The sequence below is a fragment of the Gobius niger genome (assembly GCF_951799975.1).
Source record: "Gobius niger genome assembly, chromosome: 15".
In the NCBI taxonomy this organism is placed as follows: domain Eukaryota; kingdom Metazoa; phylum Chordata; class Actinopteri; order Gobiiformes; family Gobiidae; genus Gobius; species Gobius niger.
Genome location: NC_136866.1, coordinates 17,123,494 through 17,141,805, shown reverse-complemented (window position 1 = coordinate 17,141,805; position 18,312 = coordinate 17,123,494). Strand labels below are relative to the sequence as shown.

The following is an 18,312-nucleotide window of genomic DNA, read 5'->3' as shown; positions in this document are numbered from 1 at the left end:
ATTTAACAAGAACATGAAACACAATATTAGTCGACTGCGTTTAGTCAGTGGAGCTTCACCAGTGAGAACTACAGCACGCAAAACAAAAACACTCTACTCGACTACTGACTGGGTTTTATTGTTGCACACACGTGGCCAGACAAGGTCTTTCAAAGTCAAGTACAGTGCTTTTTTGTTTTGCTGCACAGAAGGTGTTCCCTCAGTGGTGCTGGGCTCAAACTGATGGCGTCATTTGCGTTACAAACTGTACAGAACATACGAGAAACAACATCACCGCATCCCTGACAGACACCTGAAGTATTTTGTTGTAAAATAAAAAATAAAAAAGTATGTTATTTGTAGAAGTATAGTTTATGGCAGACAGATGGATCAGTTTGTCTCTCCTCCAACCAGACTATGAACAATGAACCAGGCGCCACTTACCACCAGGGGGCGCAACAAGGCAGTATATAATGCCTCAGAACTGTCAAACCAGCAGTGTCCTTTGCCGGATTCTGATTGGTCACCCCCAGGTACCTCAGGGGCCGGCTGAAATAATATACTATGGGGCCATGAAAATGCAAACATTATGCGCAAGTTAAGAAAAGTATTCTAAATCCAAGTTTTGAAATTAAAACACCTCTGGTCCCACTTCTGGCTGAATCAATGTCTTGCTGTAAGTTTCAGGCCTGACCCTCAGATCAGCTCCAAGCCTGGTCCATGTGGTGCCAGTCGGTCTGGAAAAACACCTCGGACTATCCCTGCCCTCTGTCACACAGCTGGGCTCCAGTGAGGTAAGATGCAAAAACAATACAAAAGGATATAAAAAGACATGCTACATGCTAACTAATGCTAATGCTATTTTTAGCTATTCAAAGCTCGTAAAGGCGTTATTATCTGCAGTGGCATTTATAAAGGTTAATTTGGAAAAGTTAGACTTTCTCACACAAATGCATTCAAGGTTTTGAAAAGAAAATGGAAATGACCAATGTAGAGAATGATGGACTTGTTTTTAGGATTGATTTAAGCCGTGTCTGAAGCCGACAGCTTGAAATCATCAATTCTTCTGAATTGAAGAGATATTGAGAGAAGGTTCTATACTGTACATGGTTAAGTGAACGATTTTTTTTCCATGTGGTGGTAATGTTTCAAACCGGTTACAGACTTTTATCTGCCCATTCAATCACTTTCATTTTCAACATTTGAGGCATTTGGGTTTTTAAGCTTCGGCTTTGTTGTGGGTCAGGCTTTCTTCATGCTCCTCCTCCTCCGCTGGAACCTAAAACAAAGAGAAAGGATCTTTACTTATTCAGGGTTTATACAGATAACAGGAAGTCAAATTTAATGCATTTTAATGCCCTATCAATTGTCAATAGTCATAATTATTCATTATAAATGCAGTGCAGAACCGCCGGCAGTGGGTTGGTTTATGGATTTATACGGAGGACACCTCTGGGTTCTATCTCAGATTGGAGTGCTTTTTGTAGTAGAAGAGGAAATTACCAAAGTACACAGGATTACTGTTGATTACTGTGGGTTAATTTAATTTCATGGTTATTTTTTGATGGAAATGTCAAATCTAGTGTGCAGACCAGAGGAACCCCAGAGCTGAGGAAGCTTCTTGGATGACAGAAAAAGAACAACCCAGCTCAGAAAAGTAATTCAACAAGATGATGAGAACTTAAGCCAACACACAGCAGTGAATAAATAAGCGTCAGTGTGTGAGTGCGGGGCCTCACCTCCCAGTACAGAGAGTCGTCAAAGCAGTTCTGATCCGGAGGCTGGCTCCACACAGGCAGCTTCATGATGAACCCTGGAGCACACAGAGGATTATCCAGCTAGTCTGAAGAGTCTGGACATTGCTATGAGTAAGTGTCCCACTGACCTGTGACTACCCCGCCCACCAGAGCGAAGCCCAGAGAGGAGGCCAGGGCTATAGCCTGCATGGCAGCACTGCCCCTGAAGACACAAAGAGCCACGGTCAGGCTGACCACTACACACAGCAGCACTAATGTAGGAACATGGGAGAGACTGACCCTTCTTTCTTGCCCAGCGCCACAGCCACGATGCCCGACAGCCCCCCCAGCACTCCGGGCAGCCCGTGTAGGTTATGGACCCCACACGTGTCCTGGATCCCCAGGTTGGACGCCAGGACGGGCTATAGAGAGGAGCGGTGTTAGAGAGAACTGCTGGTATTATATGTACATGTTCATATTGTCCAAACTAAAGGAAAAGTATTATTACTATAGTAACAGTCACTGCGCCTCTGTCATGTCCATGAGCTCAAACTAAAGTGGTGTATGTTGGACGCAGGTTTGACTGTGTGATGTATAAAGTGTTAGCTCACCGTGAGGTACTTGAAGCCCAGTGTGGAGATGATCCCAGCGATGAAGCCAATCAGCATGGCCCCAAAAGGCCCGATGTTCATGTCCGCACAGGTGCCCACTGCCACGCCCCCCGCCAGGGTAGCATTCTGGATGTGCACCTGCAGCAGAGAACACGTCAGAGGAAGGGCGGCAACTGTAGCTTAACCTCGACCAACGTCATTACAGTCACTACATGAAATGATGGCATGGACTTGAGGAATATATAGTATGGAATGTTAGCAACTTGCTACTTATCCTGAACTATGAAATTATGACTGGTTATGTGGAGTGGCAAGCTCCTTAAAGTGCTTCTGCTTCGTCTTCACTGTCTATTGTTGACATATATTGGTTAAAGATGGGATTGAAGCAACAACCTCCAATTTGACAGCACTTCCCCTCCTGCTGTAGAGATGCTGTGTGAGTGGGGAGCGCCACCCATCAAGGAACCACTCGCCCAGTCACACTCTCATACACAGACACTGGAGGCAACGTGGTTGAGGTGTCTTGCCTAAGTACTGCCAACCTTCTGGTTATTAGATGACCCACTGTCCCATCTGAGCCACAGTTGCCCATGTGCTGTAGACCAGAGGGGGGTAAACTAAGGCACGGGTGCCACATGCAGCCTGTTTAGCGCTTGAATCTGGCCCAATAAGCAATTTATTCAGACGAGTAGTCCAACATGGAATTATATCACCAATAACCAGTAGTTTAAGGAATAGGCTTTGCAAGAGATCAAGAGCTGAGGAAAGCCATTTCTGGATATCTAGGACCTCAGGAAGAACAACTGCAGTGCTAAGAAGAGTCAAAGTTTACTCAAAGATATGCTAGTGGCCAGAAAAACAACCCCGGTTCTGTTTTTGATGCTTTAGTTTAAAGATTTAGCATAATTCCATCTCGTCCGCCACCATCAACTTCCTGTTGGTCTGCAGCAGAGTAGAGGTAAAGGGCTGGAGTGTGTTGAACGTACCATGTCGAGCTTGCCCTTGTGCTCCACCAGGCTGGACAGGGCATAGGCAGACAGTACACAGGCAGCCAGGGACAGGTAGGTGTTGATCACTGCAGTGAGCTGAGTGAAACCAGGATCTGCGATGGCCGAGTTAAAACTGGGCCAGAACATCCACAAGAACACTGTACCTGAAGACAGAGGAGCAGGATCCAAGATGTACATTATGTACAGTATGTACATTATTACTTTGGTCATCAAATTGTAATGAAACTATAGCACCCTCTTGTGAAATGCCCAAATTTAAAGGGAGACACTGTAGCCAAAACATAATCTTCACAATAATATGTTTAATTATTGCCCAGATTGAACGTGTCTCAATTTGGGATATCGTGAACTTAAGGGGCATTATCTCAAACAGCATCTCCATTACAAGACTTTTAGTCTTGTACGAGACAATACATTGTAATATATAACCTTTTCTTTTTTTTATGAACTTGCCTAGTAAGCTTTTAACCCAAAAATCAAGTCAAATTTTTTATTTGTGCTGATTTTTTCAATAATTACTATTTTACTCAAGGAGTAAATAAAAATCAAAAATCCTTTTTCAAAAAAAATCTTATATCTTTTAAGACACTAAAATAATCACTAAATTGTGTTTAACCAAACTCAAACGTGGCTCTATCAATCCTTCAAATTTTGTTACCACAGATTTTGCTATTTCATGCCATCATAATATGCCTTATATCCAGATAAAAATATTTAATTAAAGAAAACATGAAATACTTTTTTACCTTTACATTTATGCCAATCATTGGCATTGATAGCTAGAATTATCTGTTCCTAGTCACTTGCAGTGTCTTTAAAGGTACAATATGGAGCATTGACTGCACACCCTAAAGAATTAGTCCAAGCACAGACTTGTGCTTGGACTAATATAATACAATCAAGTCAAGTTAACAGGAACTGCAGCAATGACACAGACATGAAACAGTGAAGCAAAATTAATGTCCCACTAGTGGCCAATGAAATCACAAAGATCCAGCCTGAAATCACAAAGATCCAGACTGAACTCACCCTGACTGAACTCACCAAGTTCCAGACTGAACTCACAGAGATCCTTACTGAACTTACAAAGATCCAGACTAAACTCACAGAGATCCCAACTGAACACACCCTGACTAAACTCAAAGATCCTGACTGAACTCACAAAGATCCTGACTGAACTCACAAAGATCCTGACTGAACTAACAAAGATCCTGACTGAACTCACAAAGATCCTGACTGAACTAACAAAGATCCTGACTGAACTCACAAAGATCCTGACTGAACTCACAGAGATCCTGTCTGAACACACCCTGACTGAACTCAAAGATCCTGACTGAACTCACAAAGATCCTGACTGAACTCACAAAGATCCTGACTGAACTCACAAAGATCCTGACTGAACTCACAAAGATCCTGACTGAACTAACAAAGATCCTGACTGAACTCACAAAGATCCTGACTGAACTCACAAAGATCCTGACTGAACTAACAAAGATCCTGACTGAACTCACAAAGATCCTGACTGAACTCACAAATATCCTGACTGAACTCACAAAGATCCTGACTGAACTAACAAAGATCCTGACTGAACTCACAAAGATCCTGACTGAACTCACAGAGATCCTGACTGAACACACCCTGACTGAACTCAAAGATCCTGACTGAACTCACAAAGATCCCAACTGAACACACCCTGACTGAACTCAAAGATCCTGACTGAACTCACAAAGATCCTGACTGAACTAACAAAGATCCTGACTGAACTCACAAAGATCCTGACTGAACTAACAAAGATCCTGACTGAACTCACAAAGATCCTGACTGAACTCACAAAGATCCTGACTGAACTCACAAAGATCCTGACTGAACTAACAAAGATCCTGACTGAACTCACAAAGATCCAGACTAAACTCACAGAGATCCTGACTGAACTCACAGAGATCCTGACTGAACTCACAGAGATCCTGACTGAACTTACAAAGATCCAGACTAAACTCACAGAGATCCCAACTGAACTCACCCTGACTGAACTCAAAGATCCTGACTGAACTCACAAAGATCCTGACTGAACTAACAAAGATCCTGACTGAACTAACAAAGATCCTGACTGAACTCACAAAGATCCAGACTAAACTCACAGAGATCCTGACTGAACTCACAGAGATCCTGACTGAACTCACAGAGATCCTGACTGAACTTACAAAGATCCAGACTAAACTCACAGAGATCCCAACTGAACACACCCTGACTGAACTCAAAGATCCTGACTGAACTCACAAAGATCCTGACTGAACTAACAAAGATCCTGACTGAACTCACAAAGATCCTGACTGAACTCACAAAGATCCCAACTGAACACACCCTGACTGAACTCAAAGATCCAGACGGAACTAACACAGATCCAGACTGAGCTCACCCAGACTGAGCTCACAGAGATCCAGACTGACCTCATGAAGACTCTAGTTAAAGTGACAGAGGTCTCACCGATCATGGCGAACAGGTCGGAGTGGTAGACTGAGCCATCGTTGTCATGTCCGTTCCTGAGCCCTGGTCTGTACAGCACTCGGGCCACAGCCAGGCCAAAATAGGCCCCGTACGCATGGATAATCATAGAGGCGCCCACATCATTGGCCTGGGGAATACAGCAGAGGATCATCAGACATTATCAGGTCTAACTCAAGGTCTAGACCAGGACCAAATCAGGTCTATGCCAAGACTAAGCAAGGACTAAACCACAGCCAGATCAAAGTAAGTCCACAGGTTAACCCAGGACTAAAACTAGGTTCAAACTAAGGCTAAAACAGGTTTAAACTAGGACGAAACCAGAGCTAAATCAGGACCACGGCAGGACTAACACAGGACTACACTAGGACTAAACCAGAACAAAGAGCTTGTGGACCCCTTGTTCAGAAATACTGGTCAGCACGTCACATTTCAGTCCTAATCCTCTTGGCTGGACTTTTGCGAACACACTTTGAAGACAAAACGTTATATTCTGCTTGAGAGGATTGTGGTAGAATTGTATCTCGGTGTGAGTGACTGACCCCCAGAACGTTGGCCACCAGGTGCTCGTTGATGGAGAAGATGGTGATTTCCAGGACGGTCATGATGAGGAGCTGCACTGGACTGGTCTTCCCCAGGACAGCCCCGAACGAGATCAGCACTGTGGCCGTGCTGAAGTCCGCATTGATGATTCTGACAGAGACAGCAAGGACACACAAAGGGAATGTTTTTAGGAAATGCTGTTAGTGGTTTCAAAAGCCCTTCTTCAAATGAGACACAAGGAGAAGCTTCATCATTTGAACACTAACTTATATTTCTATTGTCATTTTGTGAAGCACTTGGTGACTTCTCTGCTGTGAACAGTGCTATATAAAATAAACTTTACTTAATTGCTTCCTTACTAAGAACTTCAAGATTTCAGTCACGGAGCCTTAACTACTGGAGGCTGCACTAGCACATATTAGGACTTAACTTCAGGTCTAAAGACAATGGTTATCGACTACAGAACCAGTGAAAAGTTTGGAAACGCTTTATTGTTTTTTCTTTTATTTCGAGATTATTTACATAGTAGATTCTCCCTGAAGGCATCTTTTTATGAATGAACACACATGGAATTGTGTTTTAAACAAAATTATGATGATTGCCTGGACCTGGTCTTTTTCTGAGAAAAAAAAGAAGAAGAAAAAAAAAAGATTCTGATTCTGAAGTGTAGGACGGGTGTGGACAACTTAAGTTTGTAATATTTTAAAAAGTGAACCAGCTCAAACTGAAGTCTTTACAGCCCAAAAGTAACAGAGACATTTGACATCATTTTTAGCCATCTTGCTTTAAAATGGGCAGGGTGACCTCAGATCTGACCCATAAAACAGTCATTAATATCTCAAAAACTGAAGTTTGACATATTATTTTATATCATTTTGAGTTTGATGAGGGGCTGGCTGCATGATGATAGACTAATCTAATTCCACTAATCCCTCAGTGAAGGCTTTACTCGGTGAAGGATGTGATGTCCTACATTGATAAAATAACAGCAGCAATAAGAAATTGAACTTTCCAATTATACCTTTTTCTTTTTTTTTAAATCATAATGGATCAGGTTTCCCATAAAGTCTGTTACACTGGTGCCACCTATCACAATATGTCACATTATTCCATTAGGCTTTCATTGCGTTTCAGTTGACACAATTATAGACTCATGGAACAGTGAGTTTTTGTGCTTGATTGCAAAGGAAGACATTAAATTCAGATGGTAATGTATCAGGAGCTGCATCTCTTTGGGTAACAGAAGACTGTTATCTTATACACAAAGTGTGCTAAACCCAGATGTAGCACTGCTGCAATTACAAATAGCCTGGTGCAGACTTGGTGTATTGTGTATGAATCCAACTAGAATTTCAGTTAAACTTAGCTGTCTTTTATTCAGTTTGCATATGGAAAAATCTTCTTTAAATTGATTATTCCAATCATATGGTATAGTTCAGCCCCAGCTGGCCACTTCAGATGTGTGTGTTTGGTAATAAGGGTTCGTACTTGAAGATGTTGATCTTGATCTTGCCGTCGTCCAGGTGCCACAGCCCCTGCATGAGCAGCCCCCACTGCAGACCGAAGGCAGCCAGCAGCAGGTTCACCCCCACACTGCTGAAGCCATATCTCTTCAAGAACGTCATGAGGAACCCGAAACCAATGAAGATCATCACATGGACGTCCTGGAACACTGGAGAGGGGGAGGAGCAAGTGGGAAAACAAAGAGCAGAGATCAGTGCCTTATGATCGGAGAGGTTGGAGATTAAAGCTGTAATATGGAACTTTTTGTAACTATATACAGTTAGTATGGCACCTATACTTTCCACCACAGTGGCATATATTATGCTCCAGGATCAATAGTGTTCTGAGTTTCTGGTTGGTTTTCACTGCTTTCACCAGAAGACCTATAAAGAATTGATCCTGAATTGTAGAGGTTCGTGATGAAACGTAAAGGCATCATGCTAACCACCCATAGAGTATTACCCATAGAGAACTACAAAGGGTTTTTCTTCCACATAAAAAGATGCATAATATTTTATTTTAAATTACAAACAATGAAAGAGGAAGCCAATAAATTGAAACGTTACTTGTGTCCAAACTCTTTCCTAACTTTCCAAACATATTTGTCACCTCCTGCTTCGTCACAGGGACGAGTTAATCGGCACATTTCAAAACTTTAGGCTCACTTTTCAGGGTCACTGTCACAGAAATGCTGGAAAACTCGCCTGTAAGTTTATGATTTTTATATAAATGTTTCATAACTAGATGTACTGTTTTCCCCACAGATGTCTGTGTTTACTATATACTAAAGGAGGACAAACCCATTTATGTTCTGGCCTTTAATAATTGTTTATAATTAAATGCCTTCATCCTCCGGGAGCTCTGTCAGATGTGACTCCAGCACAGACACTTATCCTGTGAGTCTTGTGAGTTTCTGATGTGTCAATGAGGAGCATGTGACCTGAGGACAGCACTCCACGAGTTTCTCATCTCCAATTTCCTGGAGCTAACAAAGTTCAAAGCTCTAAGATTCCGCTGTAGCAAACATACTGGAGACCATGTAACCCGACAGTAAAAGCACTTCTTTACACCGCACTGTTTCTGCACAACTGTTAAGGCGAGACTCCATGGGTGTGCTGTGGACCCTCCTTTCTCTCCAGGGCGCCCTGGGGAGCCTCTGCAGAATGGTTTTGTGTGGACCGCAGGAGAACGTGTGGCCAGAGGAGCAGGTCCTCATGAATGTGTGGCCATTTGCACTCACGCCGTAATCTCCCCTCACACCACATGTCCTAAAGCCGCTGCTATTACCACCAACACTATCACAGTGTTAATGTACAATTGAGCTTCATTAACAGATGATGATGCCCACGGCTGAAAAACTTTACACTGCTGGAGGACTTGGTCTGTTCTTGTGTTTTGGGTTGAGCCGTGTTGTATGAAAAATGGACAATATTAACTGCTGATTTCTATTCAGATCCAGTGGAGCAGTATCCGACTTTATAACATCAGTTAACTCTGGCTCATTGGTCAAACCCAGTGGACGACTGTAATAATGACCCTGGAGTCAGGCACAGCCCGACTCCTGCTGTCGCTGAGCGTGCCTCAGATGCCCAACAATGCCCCCTCCTTTTGTTGGGATTGTACTTGTCCTACACCTGCAGCGGCGTGGTCCTCCTGTGGGCGCGGAATGGCTCAGTTTAGTTTATTAAGACAGCCCCAAACCACTTTATCCCACGTCCATGAAAGACGGCCGAGGTGTGGTGGAAAATGAGAGTCTGCCTGTTCTGTGGGAGGAGCAGGATCTTGTTGTTGAGATTTTAATGATGTGCATTTGGAAAAGTCATCTGAGGCACAAATGGACTCCTGAACAATGGATCCATTTCCTCTTCCTGTGTAACGCTAAGGTAAGTCATGGCAGAGCACACGTAAAGATGCTTGGTAAATGGAAACGACTCTTTGGGGAAGCAGTAAGTTTCACTCTATATTATAGTCACTTGTGTTGACATTCAGGGTTAGTGAGAATTTACGATTGTGTAAAACAATGGCTGGTGTAAATTGGAGAGTTTTATATTGGTTTTGGTTTCCGTGTAAACGTTCTAGATACAACTTTTATGATGTTTCTCAGAGCTGGAACACAATCTGAGGCGCACAGTGACCGAGCGCTTAGTGCCAGTCCTGATTACGATTCCCACGACGAAGTCCAAGTGTTTTCCTTCATTCACATACAGCATGCGCAACAGGCTGACCCTCTTTACCCTCCAGTTAGGTACTCCTTATGAAGATCCAGGCTCACCACTCTGTGGACGCCCATTGTGCCAATATACTGTGCAACTGAAAGTAATGAAAAAAATAAAATAAAAATGTATATTGATTTATTGAAAGTTTGTCCTCTTTCTGAACTATCTAAACAAGAGGTATTCCAGATTGATACTAGTGCACACGTTATTGGTTCTATAACATGGGTCATTTCCAGGTTGACCAGTGACTGGCTTTGCCCAAAAAACATCTGAAACCCTCTCACTGAACAAGCAGCTCTGATGGCCTGTGGTTTGAGCCTTGTCATTCAAAATACAGATTTTATGAAAGAATTAAGCTAGCTTTCCGTGGTGGTCCTTCAGACCCCGGTGTAAGCCGTTATATAACTGTTCACTATCGATTAATAACAATAAAAATTAGCTGCACAACACAAAAAGCTCTTTTTTCCCCCACAAATGCCTGCTTTTACATCATGATAAAGGACAATAACAAGAGAACTCTGTGTTATGCCCTTTCATTTAAATTCAATAACAAATACAAGGCAAAAAGAGTAGTGCACAGAATGGGACCTTTCAACTTTTGAGGTAAACCTATCGATTTTGAGCCATGTGTGCAAACAGTGGCTTATCTCTCCAGTTCACATGTTATCAGTCTACAGTCCGTATATCATTCTGTCAATACGAGGCTCCTTTGAACGGGCCGCCACAGTTTGACCATATGACCAGTGCCGTGGGACCGAGTTTGCATTGTGCTCTTGAAGGTTTTCATAAACAGCACTTTTCTGCCTCAACTAGGCGCTCAAAGCTCTTTACATCAAGGAACCATTCACCCAGTCACACTCGCATTCAAACACCACAGTACGCACACACTGGAGGCCGTTGCATGAAGTGTGCTGCCCAAGGACACAATGTCAAAACAGTCAGGAGCTGCAATTCTCTGACCATGAAGGAAAAACGGCCTCAACACAGACAACCCAGTCCACTTTCAAAGCCTTGAGAATCAGTCAGTACTCATTCTATTAATTACAATTAGCTGCAATTATCTGAGTAAAATCATAACCTCTACAGAGAACTACGTATGTATTTTAGCTCCATGAAGTCTTATAACATAGTAAAAACGCATGTGTACAAACAATTGTCTCTAATGTACTCTGGTTTCTGATCCAAAAATATAAGCGGCCTGATAACACAAAAAGCCATATTGCGTACATTGGACAGTTTTTACTGCAGATACAAAACCAAGCACTACTTTGGTTTATGACATGCCTGCAACACTCAACTTTGACTAATACCTCAATACTCGGCTCATGAGGTTGTCCACTACGGAAAAGAAGCGAGAGTCTCAAACCCATAACCTGGAACATCAATGGCATGTAGAGTCGATGGAGTTTATCCTTTGGGGACAGAGTTTAATCACCCTGAAATGTGGCCAGAGAAGTGTGAGTCATTTAGGAGGTCATTCCAAAGATGAGAGCACGAGCGGTTTTCAAGATTGGGATTACTCTTTTAGGGGTTGGTTAAACTCACTGAGAGAATCACTCACCTCGTGAATTGTATTCGCTTGATGACATTTTCACATTGGGGTTGCAACACACAGTCTGGGCTTGACATTGTAGTGATGTGGTGTTCATGGCAAACTATTCAAACCAAATCGTGGTTGAGATCCTAGATCCCAATAACTGCTTCGACTGAACATCCATAAATGCCATCACTAATCAACTCCAGTCAGCAGGTTGTTTTGTATTTCATATGAATGATATATCTTCCAGTTTTCACACGTGGCTCGCTATGTCTGGCACCATGCCCACAGTCAGAATATGTGCACCAGTGGTTCTCAAAGTGGGGTTCAGAGGTACTACAGGAGCCCCTCCAAGTTTGTCTCTAAAATCTATTTGGTGATCCACATCAGACTAGGTTATCAACATCAGACTAGGTGATCAGCATCAGACTAGGTGATCAACATCAGACTAGGTGATGAATGGGGCGACAGTGGCGCAGATGGTAGAGAGGGTCGTCTCATGATCGTAAGGTCGGGGGTTCGAATCCCACCTCCTGAAAGTGCACATTGTCGTTGTGTCCTTGGGCAAGACACTTCACCTACACTGTCCCCAGTGTCTGCGTACATTGGTGTATGAATGAGAGAATGAATGGGTGAGTGGATCCTTGCTGTAAAGCGCTTTGAGTGCCTAATGTAGGTGGAAAAGCGCTATATAAGTTGAGACCATTTACCATGAACATCAGACTAGGTGATCAGCATCAGACTAGGTGATCAGCATCAGACTAGGTGATGAACATCAGACTAGGTGATCAGCATAGACTAGGTGATGAACATCAGACTAGGTGATCAGCATCAGACTAGGTGATCAGCATCAGACTAGGTGATCAGCATCAGACTAGGTGATGAACATCAGACTAGGTGATGAACATCAGACTAGGTTATCAACATCAGATGAGGTGATCAGCATCAGACTAGGTGATCAACATCAGACTAGGTGATCAGCATCAGACTAGGTGATGAACATCAGACAAGGTGATCAGCATCAGACTAGGTGATCAGCATCAGACTAGGTGATGGACATCAGACTAGATGATCAGCATCAGACTAGGTGATCAGCATCAGACTAGGTGATGAACATCAGACTAGGTGATGAACATCAACTAGGTGATGAACATCAGACTAGGTGATGAACATCAGACTAGGTGATGAACATCAGACTAGGTGATCAGCATCAGACTAGGTGATCAGCATCAGACTAGGTGATCAACATCAGACTAGGTGATCAACATCAGACTAAGTGATGAACATCAGACTAGGTGATCAACATCAGACTAGGTGATGAACATCAGACTAGGTGATCAGCATCAGACTAGGTGATGAACATCAGACTAGGTGATGAACATCAGACTAGGTGATGAACATCAGACTAGGTGATGAACATCAGACTATCAGAGGTGTCAAACTTGTTTGGGTCATGGGCCGAAATTCAGCCCCCACAGCGGGTCGCCAGCCGCATATATTGTAAAGGACTGTGGCCTAGTAAATAACAACAGTTTACACTTATTGCGCTTTATCAGCCTGTGTCACACGTTTGTCAAAGTTGCTGTATAAAGTCATTATTCATTCACTCCACACTCGATGGCGGTAAGATACTATTGTTGCAAACTGATAACTCCGCCCTGGAATGGTCAAGAGACTAACTTTTTTTAATGCACAACTGCAAGCCTCTGGAGGATCCGACACACCTCACGCTTTTCATCAGCAGAGAGATCCTTTTTCTTTCCCTTATTGCTTGAAAATGGTGGTCTGCTTAATAAGGTGGAATGTCCTTTTTCTGTAGTTTTTCCCTTACCTGGGCTTACGTGACAACTGATCATCACAGGTGTCTGAGATTGCTGTCAGTGATTCAAAGAGACACAATGCCATCGATGAGTTCAATCAAAAAAACAAAAAAATAACCTTTATGACACTAAAATAAAATGTATATAATAATTTGGAACAGGGTTTAGGTCCACCATTGTGTAAACAAGCTGAACGTCAACAACCAGTCCACAGAACAATGTTGGCCGAGTCAAAGTAAAACGTCATTTCAATCAATCAGTAAAAATAACATTAAAATGATCTTCAGACCCAGTGACAGTAGAACATTTCAGTTGAAGATATGACTGCAGGCCGTACCAACCTAATCTTTGTGGTCATATGTGCCACGCCCAATCGTCTGCAAATTCAGTTATGCACCCACCAATACGACACTGACAGACTATCGCTGCCAGACTATCTTTGACGTGCACATGCGGCTGACCCAGTGTGACCCTTGCAAGAATCTTGAATAACCCAATAAGCAGATAGTAGAAGGTCTCTGTGCACGTAAAGTGCCGCAATTCAAATCACACAGCAACCAGAGTACTGCTGTTACTGCTCCAACTTCAACTCTAACTTCACTCTAAAACACTAAATATTGACCAGTGCTTCCACTCTGGTGACATACTGTATATGGCTTAGAATTATTGTATTTAAACTGAAAAACAGGTCATTCAAACGGGTCATTCAATACAGAAACAAAAATAAAAGTTAATATTAATGCATATTTGACTTTTCTGTGAGTAGATATCAGCAAAAAAGGCAAAAAAAAAAAACAGGCACTCCAAAATGAATATGAGGAAATAACAACAAGGCCTTTATCTATATGGCCAAGCCAACACGTTTCCACCAAGATCAGGGCATTTACGTGACGTCACAATATTCTATGGAGCCTCTAGCATAAAACTGAGGCGGAGGGCAGGTTAGAATTCCATGGCCGTAACTATGATAACTGTCTTTATGGTGATTTCTAGTCTTTAGTTTATTGATAATTTCACTGTAATTCCTGGGCCAATTCACATGAAACAAAAACTGTCACAAAGCTCAAAGTCACAAAGTTCAAAGTCATCTCTTCCAGCTCAAACGAACTATGGTCTAATTATTTCCTTATAAATGCATCCAAAAGTGGAGACAATATTCATGTGCGTGATGTTGGTCAGTAGAATTAGAATATTGTGGCAGGTTTGTGAAAATCACAGTCAAATAATGATCAGTGAAAACATGTGGACATTTGCGTTTTGGAAATTTCTTTCAAAAAACTCTTTCCCTCCCATAGAGTTGTATTGGCACCTGCTCTGACTGGGTGGCACGGCAACAAAGCAGGTAGTGCTAGTGCTTTACAGCTCGAAGGTCCCGGGTTTGATTCCCACCTTTCTGTGTGGAGTTTGCATGTTCTCCCCGTGTCGGAGTACCCAGTTTCCTCCGGGTACTCTAGTTTCACCTACCACTAAAAACATGTACAATAGGCCAGGATGAATAAGAGTGTGTTTGAGAGGTAGGTAGACATAGTACAGTACAGTATTGAACTTGTAAATATGCAATTTAGGCTTTAAAATCCCAGTGGCCATTCTGCCTACTTCTTTTGAGCATTACACCTGTTCTTTGTTTGGTCATATTATCTGCTGAATATCATGAAACTCAGCTACTCAAATAAAAAGAAAGAAAGAAAGAAAGAAAGAAAGAAAGAAAGAAAGAAAGAAAGAAAGAAAGAAAGAAAGAAAGAAAGAAAGAAAGAAAGAAAGAAAGAAGAGCATCCAGAAGCATTCGCCTTTGAGAGAAACCTCCGCTGTAAACTCCAGGGTTAATGAGACCCACAGAGCGACTCTGGCGGGCCCAGGGCTGCTGTGAGCTCCAGCTGCAGAGGGCACTGTGCTGGGGAGGGGTCAAAAATGTGACCCCTGACTGGTCCCGATGGGGTCAGTCGTAACTGTGGCAACACACACCAGGGGTTCTGTGACTATCATCATGTTCACCACAGCAGAAAAGGAAATCATCACCAAAGTAAACACGTAAATCAGGTGCTTTGGAGAAATGTGGCTCAATTCATACACAGTTTAGTCACGACTCATGGTTAAGGGTTATTCTAAGTAAAGTGCAAAGGCCAGAATTATCCAGGCACTAAGATGTCCTCTGCAAACTGACAATATGTTTTTGTTTGACTGCATGAGTTCATCAAAAATGCAAAACTCGAGTTCCAAAGAACATCCAGCTCACAATTCTTTCCTCAAAAGTTTCCCGTCATGTCCAATATAGAAGTTTCCCCTCAGTTCCTCTAGTCTAGTCTCCATGAGGAGTGTCCCGTCTGTAACCTGCAGCCCTTAGGCTTAGATAGTCTGACATTACTTTAGCAGATCGAATGTCAGAACAATTTTATAGTCATTGTCAATCTATGTTAGTGTTTCACAAATGTTATAACACTTATTCTGAATAAGTGAAATCAAGAGTGTATCTGTTCTCCAGTGTCACAATGCTGTTCATTTCATACACACTTAACTTGATATATCAATAAAAAGCAAACTAACCATTTATGTTGATTAGAATATTTCTAATTACCAACTGAAGTGATTGAACTAGGATTGGTGGAATTATTCAAGTTATGATGAACTAATTATGAATAAAACAAAGACTCGGGTAATAGTGAACAGACATGTTTATCAAGGCTTTATCCAAGAGTTTTGTAAGTATCTACCATCTACATTGAAACCAATCATTCCTAACCCATTCACAAACAAATTAATCATGAGCTAATACAAAACTGATAATGAAAGCATTGTTAAAATGTTCACAGTTGTTAAGTTGTAAGTCACTTGTGAATCTTAAGTTGATAATTAAAGATTGATAATATTCATGAAAGTATTTACAAAGCATTAACACACATAAGTTAATCATAATCTAATCATGAACCAATGCTTCAGTCTGCTCTATAAAGTTTCCAAATGCCATCCAACTTAAAGCATGTACAATGAGCTCCTTAATGATCCACGATGAGCTCATTAGTTTCCCATAATGAGCTCATGAATAACAAGTGTGATGCTGCTCTTACTTGGATAGAGGTCCATGGGCTGAGCCTCATGCGTGTTGTTGCCATGATGGCCGTCGTCATGTCCGTGGCCTTTGCCGTCGTCATAGACCACAAACACGGCGAACAGGATGATGGTGATTATCTCCAGCACCAGGGCCAGGATGGGGAACTTGAAGCGCATGTTGGTGGAGTACGCAGGCATCCTTCAAGTGTGTCTATCTCCGTCCCGCACGCAGGTCTGGCACGCAGGCAGAGAGAGCGCTCGGACTTTAAACTCAGGGGGCGGGGAGGGGGTCGCCACAGCCAATCACACCGCCGAGGGCCCACGCAGGGGTCCGCCCACGTGGGGACTCAAACTTGGGATGATAGACCCAGGGGATAATGTGGCTGCTTCCTGCGCATTTGTCACTGTCCCTGAAGGGCTTCTGTCATGATGTGACAGTTTGTACTGGACATGACACGGTTAAAACATCTGTGTTTGGGGAAAACAATCAACTGATGTCAGAAAAAGAACAAGAAGAAGTAACAGATCAGATGGGGCGCTGAACTGAATATTCAGCTGGTCGTGCAAACGTTTTGTAAGTGGACGATTGGAGATGACATGGATCTCGCTCTGGATGTCCAAACCTTACCGCATGGACAAGTTCTTCGGTCCAGGGGTGTTCTTGACCGGTGGATGGTCAGTTTCAAGTTTTACGTAGTGGGAGCTGAGTCTTCTTTGTGTGAAAGCTTTCCTGTCCTGCTTGTTGACTGAGTTATTTAACTTCAAAGACAGGACTCACAGATAGGTGTGGATTGATCTGAATATAAATGTGTCATCTGATCGAGACGTAGACTTGGACTTAATCATGTCATTCTTGTTGGGGGCTGTTTCTAGGGATGGTGAGAGCTTTCATTACTCATCCCATCTTTTGTCTCTTCATCCATGGTGTGAATGATATCACATGGTGCATTCTTCTGTGTGAGTTTGTGGAGAAAGGTTTTCTGTTTTGAGCTAATCATGGTTTAAGTTTTCTGTATCTAAGGGTTCGTAATCTGACTCCTAGTAGTTGCTTGAGGGTTGTGGCATAGCATGACAGGTTTGTTGTTCAGCACACTTCAGTGAGTGAAAATACTTTTGACAAAAATGAACTGTTGACGTGACAATAAAGTGTCATAGAGTGAACTATTTGGAGGTGAAAGCACATGTTAAAGGAATAGTTCACCATTTTTACATACTGAGATATGTTCTTACCTGAGCTTAGACAAGTTGATATGTACCTGTCTGGTCTTTGTGCGTGCCCTCAGTCACGCAAAAGAGCAAAGATGTTGTTAGAATTTGGCCTCTCCCAATGTATTACTATAGCTCCAAACGGGTGAAGTTAGAAGCGACCAAGCTCTTCCACGGGCCAGACAGGTATGTATAAACTTGAATAAGCTCAGGTAAGAACGTATCACAGTATGGAAAACCGGTGAACTATCCCTTTAAGAGAACTAACCGGCCTGCACTTGTACCTGTACGTGTCTTCGTACTCGTGCTCTTGGAGGCTCTGTCTGTTTACCTTCTCCTGCTGCACAGGCACATTCTGCACATTGTCTCTCTATGTTTAGAATGACCCGAGCTAATGGCTAAGGGTTACAGAAAGGCTTCCATACTGTTCATGCCTGCTCTGTCTTTCCCATTGGCAGGGGCCCAACAGAGGGCCCCAGACTGGCCTTCAGGCTCAGATGTAATGGGGGCCTCAGCTCATATGAGTGCAGTGATGGGGCAGTGGGCCCAGGGTTTGTGTTGGAAATGAAGCTGACCCACAGGGAAATCACTGCCACATGTTCAG

General features: G+C 42.7%; 1 protein-coding gene across 1 annotated transcript; it reads right to left on the bottom strand.

The window, feature by feature from the left end:
- Positions 1-665: 665 nt before the first annotated feature.
- On the bottom strand, positions 666-16,729 carry rhag (Rh associated glycoprotein). Its single transcript, XM_079572776.1, has 10 exons — positions 16,520-16,729; positions 7,870-8,053; positions 6,381-6,531; positions 5,821-5,968; positions 3,313-3,479; positions 2,327-2,464; positions 2,016-2,137; positions 1,865-1,938; positions 1,719-1,792; positions 666-1,258 (listed from the first exon to the last, which is right to left on the bottom strand). Exons 1-10 carry the CDS (start codon positions 16,698-16,700, stop codon positions 1,199-1,201), a joined length of 1,299 nt encoding a protein of 432 aa, XP_079428902.1. The 5' UTR covers positions 16,701-16,729; the 3' UTR covers positions 666-1,198.
- Positions 16,730-18,312: the final 1,583 nt, after the last annotated feature.

Coding starts and splice junctions, on each gene's coding strand:
- rhag (XM_079572776.1), bottom strand. CDS start 16,700: ATGCCTGCGTACTCCACCAACATGCGCTTCAAGTTCCCCATCCTGGCC. Junction 5,969..6,380: donor TGGTGGCCAACGTTCTGGGG/GTCAGTCACTCA, acceptor TGTATTCCCCAG/GCCAATGATGTGGGCGCCTC. Junction 1,939..2,015: donor GCGCTGGGCAAGAAAGAAGG/GTCAGTCTCTCC, acceptor TTGTGTCTTCAG/GGGCAGTGCTGCCATGCAGG.